At 39.0% G+C, this 17289-nt stretch overlaps 2 protein-coding genes across 3 annotated transcripts; one reads left to right on the forward strand and one right to left on the reverse strand.

The window, feature by feature from the left end:
- Nucleotides 1–441: 441 nt before the first annotated feature.
- LOC136431379 (membrane-bound transcription factor site-2 protease-like) lies at nt 442–6809 on the forward strand. The gene is made up of 10 exons (XM_066422734.1): nt 442–1197; nt 1627–1908; nt 2412–2515; nt 2898–3002; nt 3397–3538; nt 3840–4020; nt 4467–4564; nt 4816–5044; nt 5530–5605; nt 6308–6809. Exons 1-10 carry the CDS (start codon nt 1123–1125, stop codon nt 6528–6530), a joined length of 1515 nt encoding a protein of 504 aa, XP_066278831.1. The 5' UTR covers nt 442–1122; the 3' UTR covers nt 6531–6809.
- Nucleotides 6728–16397, reverse strand: LOC136431408 (FSD1-like protein). Of its 2 annotated transcripts, none has more exons than XM_066422765.1 (4): nt 16220–16397; nt 12570–12751; nt 10025–10200; nt 6728–7750 (listed from the first exon to the last, which is right to left on the reverse strand). In XM_066422765.1, exons 2-4 carry the CDS (start codon nt 12642–12644, stop codon nt 7342–7344), a joined length of 660 nt encoding a protein of 219 aa, XP_066278862.1. In that variant the 5' UTR covers nt 12645–12751; nt 16220–16397; the 3' UTR covers nt 6728–7341. The 2 variants fall into 2 exon arrangements, with proteins under 2 accessions (XP_066278862.1, XP_066278870.1); XM_066422773.1 differs by having other exon boundaries at nt 16206–16397.
- Between the last annotated feature and the right edge of the window lie 892 nt (nt 16398–17289).

Consider the following 17289-nt stretch of genomic DNA (forward strand, 5'->3'; position numbering starts at 1 on the left):
TTTAATGTGGCGATCATCGTCGTAGATGGAATTATAGACTCTTGATGTTTTAAAAACATTAACTTCTAATGTCAAATATGATTAGCTGTACCAAAATAATAAAATAAGCAAAGAAACAAACAAAGGAACAAATTTGTTTTTCGTGTGGCGATCTGAAAGATGGCAAATTATAGGGCCTAGAAAAACATGTTTTGTTTCCGGTTTTTGACCCTAGCAAAACTTTAATAGCGACCCTAGCCTCTTTTGCTGGGAAGGGACGATCTGGCATCTGAGTGGTAAACTCAGATCAGACTTCCTGTATTTCAAACAGAATAAAGCTTTGCATGTTCAGTTGATGTAAGATTGTACAATGTATATCTGTATGATATCATATTATCATACATTGTATAACTGCAATATGATGTTGAAATTAGTGTCCTGGATCCTGATACATTTAACTTTACACAATTTGACCCTAGCTTTCTTCAGGACTGTTATCTGCAGTTAGCAATTTTCTACGTTAGTCACATCTCGATGAGTCCATGTCTTTTTAAGTGCAGTACTGTGTTCATACGTTTGGGGGCGCTTTGTTTCACGCCGTCTCCCCAAAGGTCATCAAACATATCACTCCGCAGAAAAATACCATAACGCGAAGAAAAGTACTTATGACAGGGATTTATCCACACCAAAATACAATATTAGACACAAAACAGACGCTTGGGCCATCTTTTATGCAACTTCTGCTGTAGATTGTAATGGGAAATATTTCTTATGGCGCGCATGTAGATACGGGTCAAAGATATGTGAATAGTCTTACTTCCGGAAACAAAAAAAATCTGCACGAGTGTTGTTGGGTTTGGTCAAGTTTGGTCAACATTTCACCATGAAATGGTCCTGGAATTCACACCAAACGCTAGAGAGAAGATATTGCAACAAAGTGTAATGTTGTAGGAAGAGAAAATGTTCTTAGGTTGAACGCTACCGTTGATTCAGCGCCTCCGATTTTCAGGGGATGAGCTTCACATGTAACGTTACAGCACACATGGCATCGTATCGCGCCGTCTTTGTTTGGTCACAGGTTTTCTTAAACTCCAGCAATTATTGATCTGCCTGAGATAAATTTATGATATACAGAAAAATACCATGATCCAGTTGAGTGCAGTAGCGCTGCTGTTTCTGTTCTGGGGAGCTGTTTACGCCGCGGACATACTGATTCTGGTAAGTTTCTACCTGCCCCCCTCCCCCCTAACGTTACCTGGTGAGAATGTGTGTTTCTCAACCTGTACGCAGAGTCGTCAATACTAGTAAAATGAAAATTAATTTTAAAATCGGAATCTTTTGCTATATGTTATTCCAATAGTAGGAGACCTGAAATGTGGCATATCATCTTTCCAGTTTTTCTTATGATAAACATGATTATCAAATTTGAAAACAGGTTCCTTCAATAGCATGTGAAAAAAATCCATAATTTCATTTTTGATGGACTTTTGCATATTCATGATTTCAAAAGTGCAAAAAATAAAAGCAGTAGAACTATCAACATTTGCAGTATTATGCTTGTTTGGCCTTTGATATGTAGCGGCAAGGAGGTTTAAACCTCCTTGGTAGCGGTTATATAAGTAACTGAAGATGTCCCATATTTTCCAGTCCTCCAGCTACAGCAGGAGATATGAGCGCTTCCTCCATCATACCGGTCTGTCCGTGTCGCTGGGCCAGGTCCGCTGGTACACCGCTGGTCTGAACCGGACGTTTGTACGCCTGGCCAGCTGGCAGTCGCACTGGCAGCGCGCATGGTTCTCCGCAGGGGTGTGGTTTGCGTACGTTGCGATGGTCGGGTCTATTGTTCTCCTGGTCGGAACACTGGTGCAGGGTGTGAGGAACTTAACCAGGGCTCCTGAGGAAAGGACACAACAGATACTGGTGCCTGTGGTAAGGGTTGTCCTTTCTTTGTTTGGTTAGTTTTTTTCTAGGTTCTTTTCTATTCAATAACTTGATGAATAAGCTATTGGAGTTCCCAAGGAGGTTTAACTCCTTGGAGTTCCAAAACAGTATGACTATGATGTTTAATCTACAAACTGTACAAGGACACTGTACAAATTAGTATATCATCAGAAAGATTGCTAACTCAATGCATAAAGATCTGTATTTTGACAGCACTGGAAAAACTTGAATATACTAGTAGTAGCTCAATCATTAACTACTTTAGTATGGGTTAATATATTACAAATGTAATTGCTGTCTTCTTGTTGAACTGTTCTCTGCCATTAATATTCTCTACAATATTTTCCTTCTTGTCCTGTTTTGTATCTAACGTTAATACAATAACTGAGTCTCCCATATCACATGACTGGTGATTGTTTTTTCATGACATATCATCATAATATTTATACATGTATGTCATTTACGTGGTCTTTCTATATGCTTTTAAATAGATGCCAGGTGTCAACCTGCCTTGGAACCACATGGTGTACTTTGCTGCCACCTTGCTGCTGGCAGGGGTACTGCATGAACTTGGCCATGCTATTGCTGCAATCAGGTAAGAGGGTAAGGAAGGGGTGGGGGATCAAAAGGTTCTAATATACATGTACCAGTAGTCTGAAATTGGTTTATCAGAGCCTTTGTACTGTATCATCTGTCATGTCTGTTTTCTAAGGAACACCATTCAGAGCACTTTCAGTTGTAAGTTACCAAATTGTTTGTATATAAAGACAATTCAAACTCTACGACTGGATGAAAATTTGGAGATTTATTTCCGTAGGTAATAAATCTCCGAATTGTTATCCTGTCGTAGAGTTTGAATTGTCTTAATATATTGTTTACCTGGATGTCTAACCTCCACAAACGTACAAATTGTTTGTAATATAGTGTTTTCTTCACCTTATTTAGCTGCAGTGTAACACTGTTCTGTATCCATGCAGAGAACAGGTCCGGGTGAATGGATTTGGGATCTTTTGTTTTGTCATCTACCCTGGAGCCTTTGTGGACCTGTCTACAGAACACCTGGACAGTGTGTCAGCTAAACAGTGAGTACTGTTATACAAATGTATTAAGGGAACAGTTTCTCTTCTTTTGTCTCCTTTCTGGTACGGCACAAGTAAAACTGAGTTACAAAATGTATGTATCCAGCTTGCAGTGATTATTGTATTGGTATTTATGATACTGTTACTGATCCTTTCTCTTCTTTAGCACTTAGGAGAAATTTGGATACCAGTTGCCATAGAAACAGAAATAGGCACTGCCCTATACACCAAAATTCTTATTTTGAATTGAACAACAAAAATATGTTTTGACTGATGAAGTTTGGAAATCATCTGTTCTGTATAAGATTTGTGAAGAAAGTATGAGAAAATGTTTCAGGAAGCTGAGAATCTTGTGTGTGATTTATGAATAAATTTTGAAATTTTTTTTCTGTTCTAGAAAGCTGAGAATCTTCTGTGCGGGTGTGTGGCACAACTTTGTGCTGGTGTTGTTGGCCCTGGTGCTGCTGGTGTGCATGCCGTTCCTCCTCCTCCCGCTGTACAGTACAGGGCAGGCAGCTGTAGTCACTGGACTGGTAGAGGTAGGCTAAATAATTCAGTTCATTTGTTTAATCAGGAAGGATGTATGGCCTAAATGGTGTTTTCAATATAGCATTAAAACCCCAAACATACAATAAAAAGATAAAATACAACATAAAGAAGGTCATATAAAAATTAGCTTACTCAACTACTAGTAAGTCCTGGAGTATGCTGCAAATTTACCAAGTATATTTTCTCCACTTACCTATGCTGTATAGCATAAAGGCTTGCAGTTTCTCCAATGCTGTCTTTTTTTAGCTTGATATCATTATGATATGATTTAAAAGTTGTTGTTTATTGTAGGATACTGCTGTCTCAGGTCCCAGGGGAATTCTGCTGGGTGATCATGTGACCAGGATGGATGATTGTCCAATCAGGAGCAAGGAGGACTGGGAGCAGTGCATTCTGGGTATTCTCCACACACCACACAGGGGGTTCTGCCAGTCTGCTGATCAGATAGAACATTTCAACACAGCTGTGAAAGGTACTGTAAATTCATTTATTTTCGTGGGGATTTAATTTAAAAGATACAACTGAATGAAATCTATTGGAAAGTCATTCTCCTCAAGATGTAACAATGACTTACCTATTCATTTAATCTAAAGAAAGCTTGCATGGAAGCAAACAACCATGACAGAAATTGAGTCGAAGATATTCTTAACATTTTTGAAAGACTGATCATTACAGACAAAACAATGTGATACATTTTATTGGGTTGGTTGAGAGGCACCCAGAAGTTTTAAAGTTTTTTAGAAGAAATATTTTTATGCACTATGAACTGTGGAAGGTCAACATCACAAATACAGGTACCATATTCATAAAGGTTTCATTCAGAAATTGTGCTTAGTGTCTGTCCAATACCCTGCCAATGGAATCAGCCTGAGATTCAGTGTTTTCTCGACTAAACTTTAACGCACTTCTTTGCTCCAGTTCATAAGACGGCCCATGGTGTAGTGGAGTGCTGTAACACCAACACCAGCCTGAGTGAGCTATGCTTCTCCTACCGTCACTCCAACCTCTCATCACAGGTGAGCTGGGTAATCAACATAGCCTCCTTTGCAGGCTTACAAGTTTACCTTTTTCATGTATGCTTATTAATTGCATGCTCTTTTCTTATTGTCGTTATCATTGCACATGGTTTCTTATTTGCCCAACCAGAAGTTGGATGTAAAATTGTGACGCAGGGAAAATGGTCTACTTGGGAAAACGTCACGATATTGCCTCTGAACATCTACTTGGAGATTTGGTGATCTTTATAATTGTCATATTTTTTTTATAGAACCATGCGTGTCTGCCAGCCAGAAGGACTGCCTCTGGTGCTGTATGTAGGACCAACTCTGACTGTCTGACACCAGGACATCACAAACTGTCCCGGCTGAACCCGTGGCCCCACGGCGTGTACTGTCTGTTCCCTGCCCTGGACAACAACACACGACTAGTGAGGGTCAGCCAGGGGAGGGATCCGCCCATGCTGTTCCTGGGAAACCCATGGGAACTGTACTATCATGGTGAGTTGGTTAGGCTGTACTAACTCTGTTGTCCAGATGACAACCTAAAACAAATAAGATTGTTTTGTTTCACCCCCATCCATGAAAACAGAGATGTTGCTTTTTTTAGTAGGGGCAGGAATATCACATTCAATCAAGAAGTCCTTGTGAAGCATTTGTTAAACTTAATAAATACATGTTGTTATTGTCAAAAAATGATTGAAGAACGAATACATATGTTAGGGTGTGATGTCCCTATTATGCATGCTCTGACCAGTATTATAGTAGAATATCACAGTCACTACATATAACAGCCTTTATTTCAAATCATTATAAAGGAAAAAACTGAACGATTTAGACCACTGTGCTGAGGCATACAGTTTTAGCCTACTATTAATTATAGAACTGTTGTTCTTTCAAACAAAAGCCATTTTTCCCTTTTATGTCAGAGCTACCTGAAACATGTATATTCACAAAGTCATTACATCTTCTGATGTTTTTTCCAGCCAAGGTGAGCAGCTACATGCCCAGGTTTAACTTTCTACCCTTGGAGTTACCTGAAGTCCTGGAAACCTTCTGCAAGTATCCTTCTGTTGAACCTGCACAGATAATGCAGATATCATTGTCACCCCCCCCCCCCCCTTGATTTCACTGCAAGGACACTTCAACAATCCTTTCACCTCTATTTTATTTATTGAGATTTACCACATTTATTTACGGATTTACATAACAGGTGAGTATCAACTTTTCAAGATGCCAACCTAGAAGCAGGCTGTTTGAACCACTCACACCAGTTGGAGCGCTTCTGTTTTGGAAAAGTGTGGTGGATTCTTAAATGTACTTTAGGTTTGGTTCTACTGGAACACAGGAGCTCCGGCTGTATGTCCCATCTGAAAGATGTCCCAACCAAAGCTAGGTACTCATTTTCACCTAAGTTGTGTGAGGAAATAGGTGTAAAGTTTCCTTTGGTCACAACATAACACAACCCTTTTGCCTTTGGTGTCATAGATGCTTTTTTTCAGGATAAGAGGGTGACTTTAATTGGACTTTCACGCGGTGGATTGTAACTATGTTGGAAACCTCTAAAACCCCCTGTCCTATATTTGTTAAGAAAATCTGCAATAAAACTACTCATACATGCATGTTGTCTGCCTGGGACGAAAGGACTTTAAAGCCAAAGCTTCAATTATCTAATGGGAGTTAAAAATGTATTTTTGTCTGCTTGTCTTTTCTTCTTATGTAAAAAGTGGTATTTTCTTCAAGATTCCTTAACAGCTATAACAGATATCTCATTTCTCTATCTGGAGCCTTGGCAGTCCTGAATGTTGTCCCGTGCCATGCTCTGGATGGGCAGTGGATTCTCTCCGCTCTCGTCGACTTGCAGCTCGGAAAACTCCTGCCCAATAGGAGAGACCGAGACGCAGTGGCAGCGCTTGTTTCGTTACTTGGCACCGTGTTACTTGGGGCAAATATAGCATTAGCGTTATGGAGCCTTATTTTTAGATGATATTTGCTTATACTTTGAGCAACACTAACATTTTGATGTATTGGAATACATTCTAGACATGTGACTTCGATTGGTCAATTGTAATTGTGTGCAAAAGCATGAATCTCAATTTGCCACATCAGTTATGTCATCATCACTGACTTCTGGTAGAGTAACATTCCTCAATGGGAGGAGCAAAAAATTATCAGAAAACATCAGAAGAAAAAGCACAGAAATATCCTTTATTGGAACGTTTTTGGCAGCTGTGCTGCCTATTTTAATAAAACTATTCTATCTGAATATCTGGGCTGTACATAGAATGTTGCTGTAAAACAGCATGTCTCATTTTCTGATTAACTATAGTTTATTTTCACTGAATCAGATGTTGTGCTTCTGGTTACAATTAAAAAAAACTTATCAAATAAATGTATCCTAGCAACTTAAGGAACTTGACTTTATAATTAAAAATTCTGTAACTTATCTATATTAATACAAAGCAATTTTTGTCCACATAACAGTACTTAAATATAGAACAAAACAAAACAACAACTGGGACAATATCTGTGATATTGCAGGGGAAACATCCCATATTTGCTCACAAATGTTGCCTTTCTAGTCAATGATTTTTCACAAAATCTGTGAATGGATTATCCTTACCTCACATTTTAAATTGATGTCACAAATCAACTACAAAAAATTAAGATTCCAGCAAATTGTCAGAGAATTGGATATCTATATCCATTGTCATGATGTATCAACTTCTCATTTTTCTCAAAGCTTTCAAACTTTAACACTGTCAAATGCTAAATCAGAAACCAGCTATTTAGGATAACTAGTCACTGCAGATGGACAAGGAACCCTTATACAGAGAGAAGGCTGGAACAACCGGTTCCTCAAACTTAGCATTGAAAGTGTGGATGACTTCCTGTGTTGCTGGGTCTGTGAAGGTCACACTGCCAAGGTCATAGTCCAGATGTACACCAATCCTCTCCGGACACAAGGAAATGCGTACCTCAGTTTGTTCTCCCTGAGCAAGAGCTTTGAAAACGGAGTCGTGAAGGATTGACGGGATCCACTTCTGTTTTCCCAGGCCCCAGGATTTCTTCGTCCAACCGATTTCTTTGTCCCTACGCACCGATTTGTACGCCACCCCGATAGTGAAAGAACCATCCCCCGTTTGGATCTCCCAGTAGTGCTTTCCCTCCGATATGGCACGGTTTCCCAAGATTGTGTAGGCATTTCTGGAGGAAAACAAACCAAAAAGTAGTTATAGTAACGTTATCAGTAACGTTACATATATGTAGCCTGTGTTTACAAAATCTCTCGCTGGTTGGGGTTAATGACCACCTCCCTCAAGGGGGTGGGAACAGTCAGGCCGGCCGCTAGAAGTGTGAATTAGTCAGGCTAGTCGTACATGTAGTAGGTTTAGTATGACTATGAGAAGTAATAGCAGTTGTACTAATTGACATGTTCATTGTAAAATACAAGACAGATGGAATACTCTTGCAAAAACACCTTGTGTGCCATCTGCATGTATAAACCCAATGTCACACTGTCAATAACCTTTGACTGATTTCTTGATCACCAGAAGGTCGCCAAATTTCAAAATCGCCATAGAGTCGAGTGTATTTTTGCCCTATAAATTACAGATGGCTCACACGGTGTTCTTATACAGCAGACTGGAGGGGTAGATTATAGTATAATACAGAAATAGTACAGAAATACAGGTACTGTAATTCATTTAATTTCGAGGGGACTTAAACTTCCGGGTAGGGGTTAAATGCAACTTGTTTGCAGTGTTTAACAGCATGTACTTTACTGACAAAATCTATATTGTATGCAGTATAAGGATTTTGTGGTGAAGAGATCACCATAATAACTACAATAGTACAAAGTTACCAAAAAAAAATTGCAAACATTTCCAAGATTTACAGTACTTTCTCCTTGGGTTGGTAATTTTCCAGATGACCTTGTTATGTAGCTACTGACTCCCCTTCAATCAATAGCTCACAATACAATCAACAGATGAGGTCATTTAGAACAGATGATGTCTTCCATTAAATCCAATGTAGAGCTGAACAAGCCTCTTTTCCTCCTTTTTTGATGGTCATCCCTATACCTGCTGCTTAAACCATCACCAACACAAATATTGTGCCTAAAGTCTGCAGCAGTAGGGAGAAGGTTAGAAAATATAATTAGATTGCAATACTAGAGATGGACATGCTTCTTTGCCTTGTTAGTTAACCAATGGTTAACCCTATTCCTGCCGCCTTAAACCATCACCAACACAAATATTGTGCCTAAAGTCTGCAGCAGTAGGGAGAAGGTTAGAAAATATGATTAGATTGCAATATTAGAGATGGACATGCTTCTTTGCCTTGGGAATACTTCTTTGCCTCCTTATGCTAGGGTCACATTTCCAATCTGGGGCCCGGACGGGCAGTCTTTGGGAACGAAAAGTATAATACTAGTATAAAAGACAACGAAAACACAAAACGTACCCAAAATTATTTAAGAGCAGCTTGTGCACATCTATTGACATACACTTTGATTTTTCGTTTCCGCAAACAGCCCGGCCGGGTCCTGGTTAGGAAATGCAGGGTGCGAAATACTTTTTTGAGCCAGGTTGCCCATGTTGCAACCTAGGGCAAATGCTAGGTTGCACATCCAAATTTCAGGTTGCTCCAGCAACATTCACCGATTTTTTCAAATTAAGCTCGTATGCAGCGTATAATACTACTAATATTTCAAAATATAAATTAGATAGTATTTTGTTCCCATTGACCTAACAACATCTTGTTTAGCCGAGGGCAGTGTGTTTTCGTCTTTTTCAGCTCAAATTCCACAATCTATGAAGGGTTTTGGATGGTTTAAAACGAAAAAGTGTTGATTTCTTTATTTCAATTGCAGATTTACCAAATTTTATGAGAGTGACACTGTGTTTTTGTGAGCTTCCAGGGCTCCGATTGAGATCTTTGGCTCAAAAGATAAGGTTGCACACTGCGCTACCTGGGTTTGGAATTAACTTGCACCAACCGAAATCTTGTTGCACTGTGCAACGTGCAACCAGGTATTTCGCACCCTGAAATGTGACCCAAGCATAAGTTAACCAATGGTTAACCCTATTCATGCTGCCTTAAACCATCACCAACACAAATGTGGCGCCTAATTATAAAGGGAGAACCTTAAGAAACATCTTTAACCTCCTCTCTGCTGTCTAACCCAGGAGCCAATACAAATGTGGTGTCTCATCTCATCTATTGGCCATCGGCCGGGACTAAATAAGTACATACATCACTCCATATTGCCCTGTCCAACATCATTTGTCCTAAGTGTTCATATGCAATCTCAGTGTCTCTGACTAAACTATCCGTAAAAGTCAAACTTCTGCAGTGCACTTGGCCTCTTGGTTTCCATAGAAGGATGTCCGACACTATTTGCTGTTTGGCTCAAAAGCAGTGTCCAGCAAATGTGGTGTCAACTGGCGACCATGTCAGGCTGAAGGTTAGGATTACCTGGAATTTGTCTTTGGCTTTGCAGTTATGAGGTCTGGCAGGGAGTGACATTTCTGCATCTTCCCCTTAGTGACCTTGGAGTTGTTCTTGCTGAGGTGCAGGTAACTGCCGGCACTTTGGGGGTCAAACTGGAACTCGAACATGCCCCTGGTTTTGTTCACTGAACATGAAACAACCTGGGTGGAAAATAAGAGTTTTCCATTAGCAAAGGTGTCTATAAATATCAAGGACAGTCCTTGCTAATATCAATGTCATAATTGATTTTGAAAATACACAGGCTGAAAACTAGTGTAAATTCAGTTATTTTCGCGGGCATTTAATTTCATGGTAGGAGCGGTAAGGAGGCTTCCCCGGTGTTTAAAGATCATGATAGAGGTAATACTGTAGTGCCATGATTTTGCTGTGGGAGGTAGTGTGAAAATAAAATAACCACCAAAAAAAGCAAGATTTACAGTAGTTGTTATGATGGCTACCTGTGATGATAACGTTAAAGCCACAGAATTTTTTTTTCTCAGATTTTTGCAACAAAATCACTCAGGGGTTAGGCAAAATAGAAAATAGACCTGTGGTAGACTTAATGTCATATTCCACCCAGGAGACAAAAGTCAACATACTAGGCTGATTAATGTTTCAAATGATGAACTGTTAACTTCAACAAGTTCAAGGGCATTGATAATGGTAAAAATGTACAACTAGGAAGACAGACTTGCTTCAACTGATTGTGCCCAAATATGTCATCAGCATTTGGGGTTGATTCATATCCTAGGTTGATCTGAGACTGAATGTTATTTTCTTACATTGAATATGATTTTTTATATTTTTTTTCAAATCAGAAAAAAAATCTAAAAACCGAGAAATTGATTTGTGTGGCCTACTTGTGCGTTAGTAACTAGTTTTTGGGACCAATCACTTTACCTACATGTAACACGATTACCCCAGTACTTCAAATGGCTTGTCCTTCAGAGCAGACTTTAGTAATAAGCTGATATCTGACCATCCCGTATCTTCAAATCGCTGTACCAGCTCTCTTCCTTTCATTAAAGCACACAGCTGGTAGCCTTGAAGACTCCTGTTATCAGCCTGAGAAGGACCAGGTTGTCCCGAGTTTACTGATATTATGATAGCACCTTTCATAGCTTTGTCAAGGTAAAGGCACCACACGAGACAGATGTTTTTTTTCTACAGATTAGAATTTAAGACGGTAACTTTAGGAACTGAAAATCTGAAAAATACATGTACATAGACATGATCACTTAGAATTTGCTTTTTGAGTATGCAAACAACAGGATACATGAGGTGTTTATACTAACAACATTTATGTTATGTTTCCAATGTATAGTTTTGGAAAAACAGGTGACACTGTTCTTATCATTTACTACAAAATAAAACGTGTAACTGGATGAATTTTCTAAAGAGAACCTTTCAAATAACATCCACTATCTTTTATCAGCGACTGAGAATGTACACCTGGATGTCTAACCTTCATCCACATATCAGGTGACTTTATTATTAGAGCGGCAGTAAAGCCTCGGAGGTGTAAGATAAGAACAAAATTTAAACCAGATCCTGTTTACTGTGAAATGACAACCTGCAGCACTGAACACCATGCCAAAGTACTGTAATTCACTTTATATTACGGTGGCACAATTTCACTGAACTTTAACTTCATGATGGTGGCAAGTGAACAAATCATAAATAATAACAACAGGTTTTTTCGCAGTGATGCTAAGTTCATGGTACAGAGGTGACTGTGAAAACAGTGAACATAAAGTTACAGTGAAAGAAAAAAGAATTACAGTATGCCATAAATCCGGCGTCTTACCTTGAACTACATCTTACAATGTGTAAAGTATACTGTGTCATCAACAAATATGTTTAGTCAACTTTTGACCATAAAGGAATGTTGCGATGTTTCCACAGCATAATTAAAGATTCTAGTGGACAGTCCAGCCATTGTGTGACCAATAATTGGCTTTTTAAGTAGGACACAGTCCTTATACATGTACCTTGTTATCAGACTCAACTCCACCTGCCAGATGTGCTCACTTAACTACGAAATTATGTCTATCATTTTAGCCTTCTCTCTACCGACTTATGCTGTCTATGCCGTAACTTGTAAGCACATTTTGTAAGTGAACCAGCTCATATCAGGATATAAAGGGTTAAGTTTTGAATTGTCTGCTTAAGAACCAGAAAAACTGCATACCTTTCTTTGACAAATACCTGCCTTACAGAAATGACTTCAGAAAAGAAAAATATAACGACCCACTATCTTCAGAAACACGGACTACAAATGCTTTGGTAACCATAGCAATGTTACTGTAAGTCTTGAAATGTTAACATATGTTTTATTTTCAAGGTGACCTGTCCGATGCAAATTCATGATACTGCTTGAACACATGTCTGTATGTATCACAACTGTACCGCAGAATTGTTTCAACCATGAAATTAAAACACCGCAAGAACCTCCTTTATTCTCCCACAGCAAAATTAAGTCCTCACAAATATATATAAATTTACAGTATACCTATATATACGTACTTACCTCTGGTAGGCCACACAACGGACCACTGTCTGAAGCACTTCTCTGCATTTGCGGTTCAATTTTTAGGTACTGCATGTTTCAGTTGATTTCTCCTGGGTCGGCTTGAAGAGACAGTATCACTGTTGTCGAGTGGTGTCCCACTCAGCTTTCTGTACCAGTAGTGTGGGATTTGTCCAGCTGAACTGCAGTTAACGATATAAAAGTGTGCATTACAGAATGGGTCAAGGACTGAATGTTTATTTGTTTCTAGGTCGCAATAAGCCCTCAGGTGACACAATTTGGTTCTATATATAAACACAGTTGAGGGACAAAGGTCTGTTATCAGGTCAATGTGCAAAATGTAAATGTCAATGCTTCAACAGGCTGTGAACGGGAGCCAATTAGCAATGACACATTGCAGTATCAGCCAGTTTCATCTGTAGAAAAAGTAGTACGCTTTGTTCTGAGCAATACATTTTGAGTTCAACCAAAGAGAGAGAGAGGAATGTATTTGTGTCAGGTCTAGTCAAAGATCATGGTATATAATATGCAAATTCTATGTCTGTATTGTCTCAGAACTATCAAATTACTAATTTGGAGTCAGACTGTTACAAGATTATATGTTGTACTATTGTATGCAAAACATAATATCATAGACATCTGATGTCTCGTATTCCAGTTAAGGTAACACAAAACATCCGAGTGGTTTAGATGAGCTGTTTTGTGGTAAACTGAAGTAAATAATAATTTAGAAAAGATTACATTACCGGGTAGATGAAATGAATATACCTGGCTATAGCATTAGCCTCTACAGAGACTCAGACTGGCTACAATCAGAACTACTAATATGCAACTTGAAACAAGAGCAAAGAAAATGTGGTGTTATTTAATCTCCTGGTGTGTAGATAGGAAGGCAAATATGAAAGAAAGTTACTTGTACATCTACTAGCCAAAAATGGTGCAGCAAGGTCATCTGCACATTTCTGTCTGGCATTGTAATGAACTAAAGCTGGCGTAAGACACTAACAACAGCTGGTGCCAATATTGATAAATCTTAGTATCAATGTATGTTTTCAGAGCATACTTATATGTTGTCTAATGTGGTAAATATATTTGGTACATTTTTTTACGTTATCTAAATGACTCATTATGAAACTTTTGAAAACGTATTAAAGTCTGGTAACATTTATTTCCAGTAGTATTATTGTCAAAACTAAACTAAGAGAAACCAAAAAAAAAAATCCTGATTTTCCAAATGGCTCACACTTGATGTTCACACAGACTTTTCTCTAAACTCAACTGTAAACTCACACCAGTACAGAGACATGGGCCAGACTTGCCTGCGGTATTTAGAAACTTGAACCCGCTAAATGCCTTCCTCCCCAGACACAACAATACAGTGGAGGTGCCAGAACAATTGTTTTGCAGTTTAGCAGCTGCACTTTGGAGCAGATTTGTGCTATTTTCTCGGCAGTTTTTGCAGTAGATAATATCTTTTCTCAAACACATTTTGTGTAGACATGGGTCTATGGTATACGACATGCCAAAAATTCTCCAAACTCATAATCTTTGATCTCTACAATATCAAGACGTACAAATGGCAAAACACATAGAATATAGAAAGATTTATTTACATATTAGACTTATGTACCTTATAATCAGGACAAGTCTTATTAACGATTAGCTCTACCACCTGAGCTGACTTATACTTCCTGCCACACCAAGTCTGACCATTCTGGTCATCTTTCCACTCTTCTTCTCACAGCACATTCAAATAAATATTAACACACACCAACCCAAACAAACACAAACGATGAAAACATAAGACTTCCCACAAAGAGTTAAACCAATAACGCAAGCATCTGCAATACTGACCATAACCCTTTGAACAGGAATGCCTTGGCAGCAGCTTGACACTATGCATGCCCGACAACAACTGTGGACTATTCCTGCTAAGTCAACTGAAAAGTTCAAGTGTACCGTGGAGATACCATGGTTGCAAGGCATGCATGTTTGCCCAACACACACTTTATGTTGCAATGCAAGTTTGAAAATAGACCTTAATCCTCGGTCTGCTAGTACCAAATTTGTAAATTTGATCACAGGGTTAGAGGGGAAAAGTCTAATTGGTCATAGGAAATTTTATGGTTCTGTTGTAAGTAGAAGGTAAAGCGGTCGAACCTCAGACTGAGGACGAAGCATCACGCTTTTTCGTTAGCTACATGTAGTAGTGCAATGCAGCTTTGCTACGGCTCGCATGTTTTTGACCAAGTACACCGGGTCACCCCTACTCTTTTCGATAAGCGTGTTGGGCTCTTTTACTTACAGAGGTTTGACGCCCTAAAGCTCCCTCATAGTGTACGCTTTTCCTAATTCATGTATCTTCAAGACTAAATGCAATTTGTCTGGGTGTCTTAGCAGGTATTGTTTCTTTTACACTGACAGTGCTGTAAATCATGATATATTTGATTTTCTGTTTGCAGTTTTCAACGTGACTGCCTCCTCTCCCATAATATTGCTGAATTAAGTGCCTGCAAACTTCAATCAACTTACAGTATTATATTAACGTTACTCAGGATGACCAGATCACATATAGGGATGGTGTGGGGATGTACAGTAGCTATCTTAGATTAAGAGTATTTTGACTTATACAGCATTCCATTTTAGATATCTTTCAAGCTAGTTACAACAGTTACAGCTGTTTACATCAATTCAGTCCATTTGTGTTGAATTGAATGTTAAATATTAAACCAAGAGTAAAGACAGAGCGATTAGATAACTTCCTCCACAAGAAAAGAGCAAACAGAGGAAAACCAAACCTTCTTTCTCTGTATTTCTTTTTAAATAGATAAGGAACATTTTCATCCATTTTCATTTTGTCTTAAAATGGTTGTTTTGTTTGTATATTAGTAAATTTTAAATGTGATTTAAATGGCTGAACTACCAGCAAAACACAGACAGCCAAACCCCCCTTTCACGGTCTTTGATTTGCCAATGAATTATGTCATTGGCCGCTGACATTTCCCCCTTAGGCTGTCCAGCTGCACTCCTCCAAAAATAGAACAAGACATTTCAACAATTTCCTTGTGTACTGGGAAGAACATAAGGTGAATGAGCATAAGGCATATTTGCATTCAGCAGCCTTTAAGCGCAGTTGAAACATTATACATACTGTAAGTTAGGGTTCGGTGCGCAGCTACGAAGTTCACCATTTTGGATCCAAGAAAGTAACCTCGAAATGTTGGCTCCAAGCAACGGTCACATGAAAACACAAGCAAATTTGACAAACTAAAGCAAACGTCAACGTTACATGTTTAGAACGTTAAAACGGCCAACTCGCACCCTGGGCACACACACAAACGACAGATCAAACTGCATCTTGGTAAACAGGGACATCTTTTCGTCTCAGACTTTCTAAAGTCAACCCCAGGAAATTCTCGCTGCGTTTTGGTTCAATGGCATTGTTAAAGTTACCTACTTGCTGGTGGACCGGATGTTGAAATGGCTCTCCACTAGACCGTCTAAAGACAACGGCAATCACAAGAATTTCAACATGCAACTGTAACGTCAACTTTATGTATTCTTACCTTCGTAGAACGATGACGATCCACTACTGATCACTACTTATCGGAAGAGAAGCTTCCCCAACAAACTAACCTTAATCGTCTTACCTAGAATTGTCAGACGTCTTTACGGCTCCAGCGATTCTTTAAGTGTCCCTTGAAGCATTCCTCGGACAGCGTTACACCTAAGTCTATCGATAATGCAGATTGCCCTAGGGTAGCACGTCTGAAGGAAGTCGTTGGCGTGTAGTACTTAAAAGTTAAGGTTAAAGTACTGAGGGTCATCGGTCATTTTCAGGGTGTTCAATTACACAAGGGCGAGACCATTTCTTACTCCGGGGACGTCTAGTGTACGTGTCGTAAAAATAAAAGGATTCGAGAGATTTCGCTAAGCGGAGAACAGACATGATAACTAGACCGATAGATTAAGTTCGGGGTACGACATCAAAATGATAGATTAAGATATCGGCGTTTAAAAATCGGCGTCTAAAAATGTGATGGCATTTATCACCCCCCTCCCCCAGCCGAATTTCGATTTGGAAAAACCCTGGTCGATAGCTCCGCCCACATATCCGTTCGTTTGTTTTACTGTTTGCTGTTTGACCCACAACCTGACAGAGACAGAGTAGTCACAACTGTTGAACGCCGATAGCAACGTTGATACGTTTACTCAATAGGGTTGTGACGTCAATGGCGCGTACGAACGTGCTCCGGAAGTCTTGGGTGATAAACGTTCACCTACCTAGATTCTGTTTAGATGTGTGTCTTCGCTATCAGCAAGCTGCTCTTAATGATCCTTAATGTACAACTAACATCGTGGACAAAAAAGAAGAAGACGAAAAAGAAAAAAAGAAAAAGTCTTTAAGTTAAGATTCAAAGATAGCCTCATGCAGCTTTAAAAAAAAGGAAATTTACGCATAGGATCTACAGAAGCTAATATCAATGTCTTAAAAAATGCTTACATTTAAGGCCATGTTGATTTGATTATATGGATGACATCCTCTGGGAACCATAAAACTGATGCGATCGTGCGAATAAAACAAACTGAAAACTTGCCTTCATTATGAAATATACGTGATCAGGAAGGTTGAACAAATGACTAGGACACAGAGTATGGTATATCGAATAATAGATTCTTTATTTTCATTTCTTCATCTTCTTCTTCGACTTTATAACTG

This window comes from Branchiostoma lanceolatum, chromosome 1, assembly GCF_035083965.1.
Source record: "Branchiostoma lanceolatum isolate klBraLanc5 chromosome 1, klBraLanc5.hap2, whole genome shotgun sequence".
Lineage (NCBI taxonomy): Eukaryota > Metazoa > Chordata > Leptocardii > Amphioxiformes > Branchiostomatidae > Branchiostoma > Branchiostoma lanceolatum.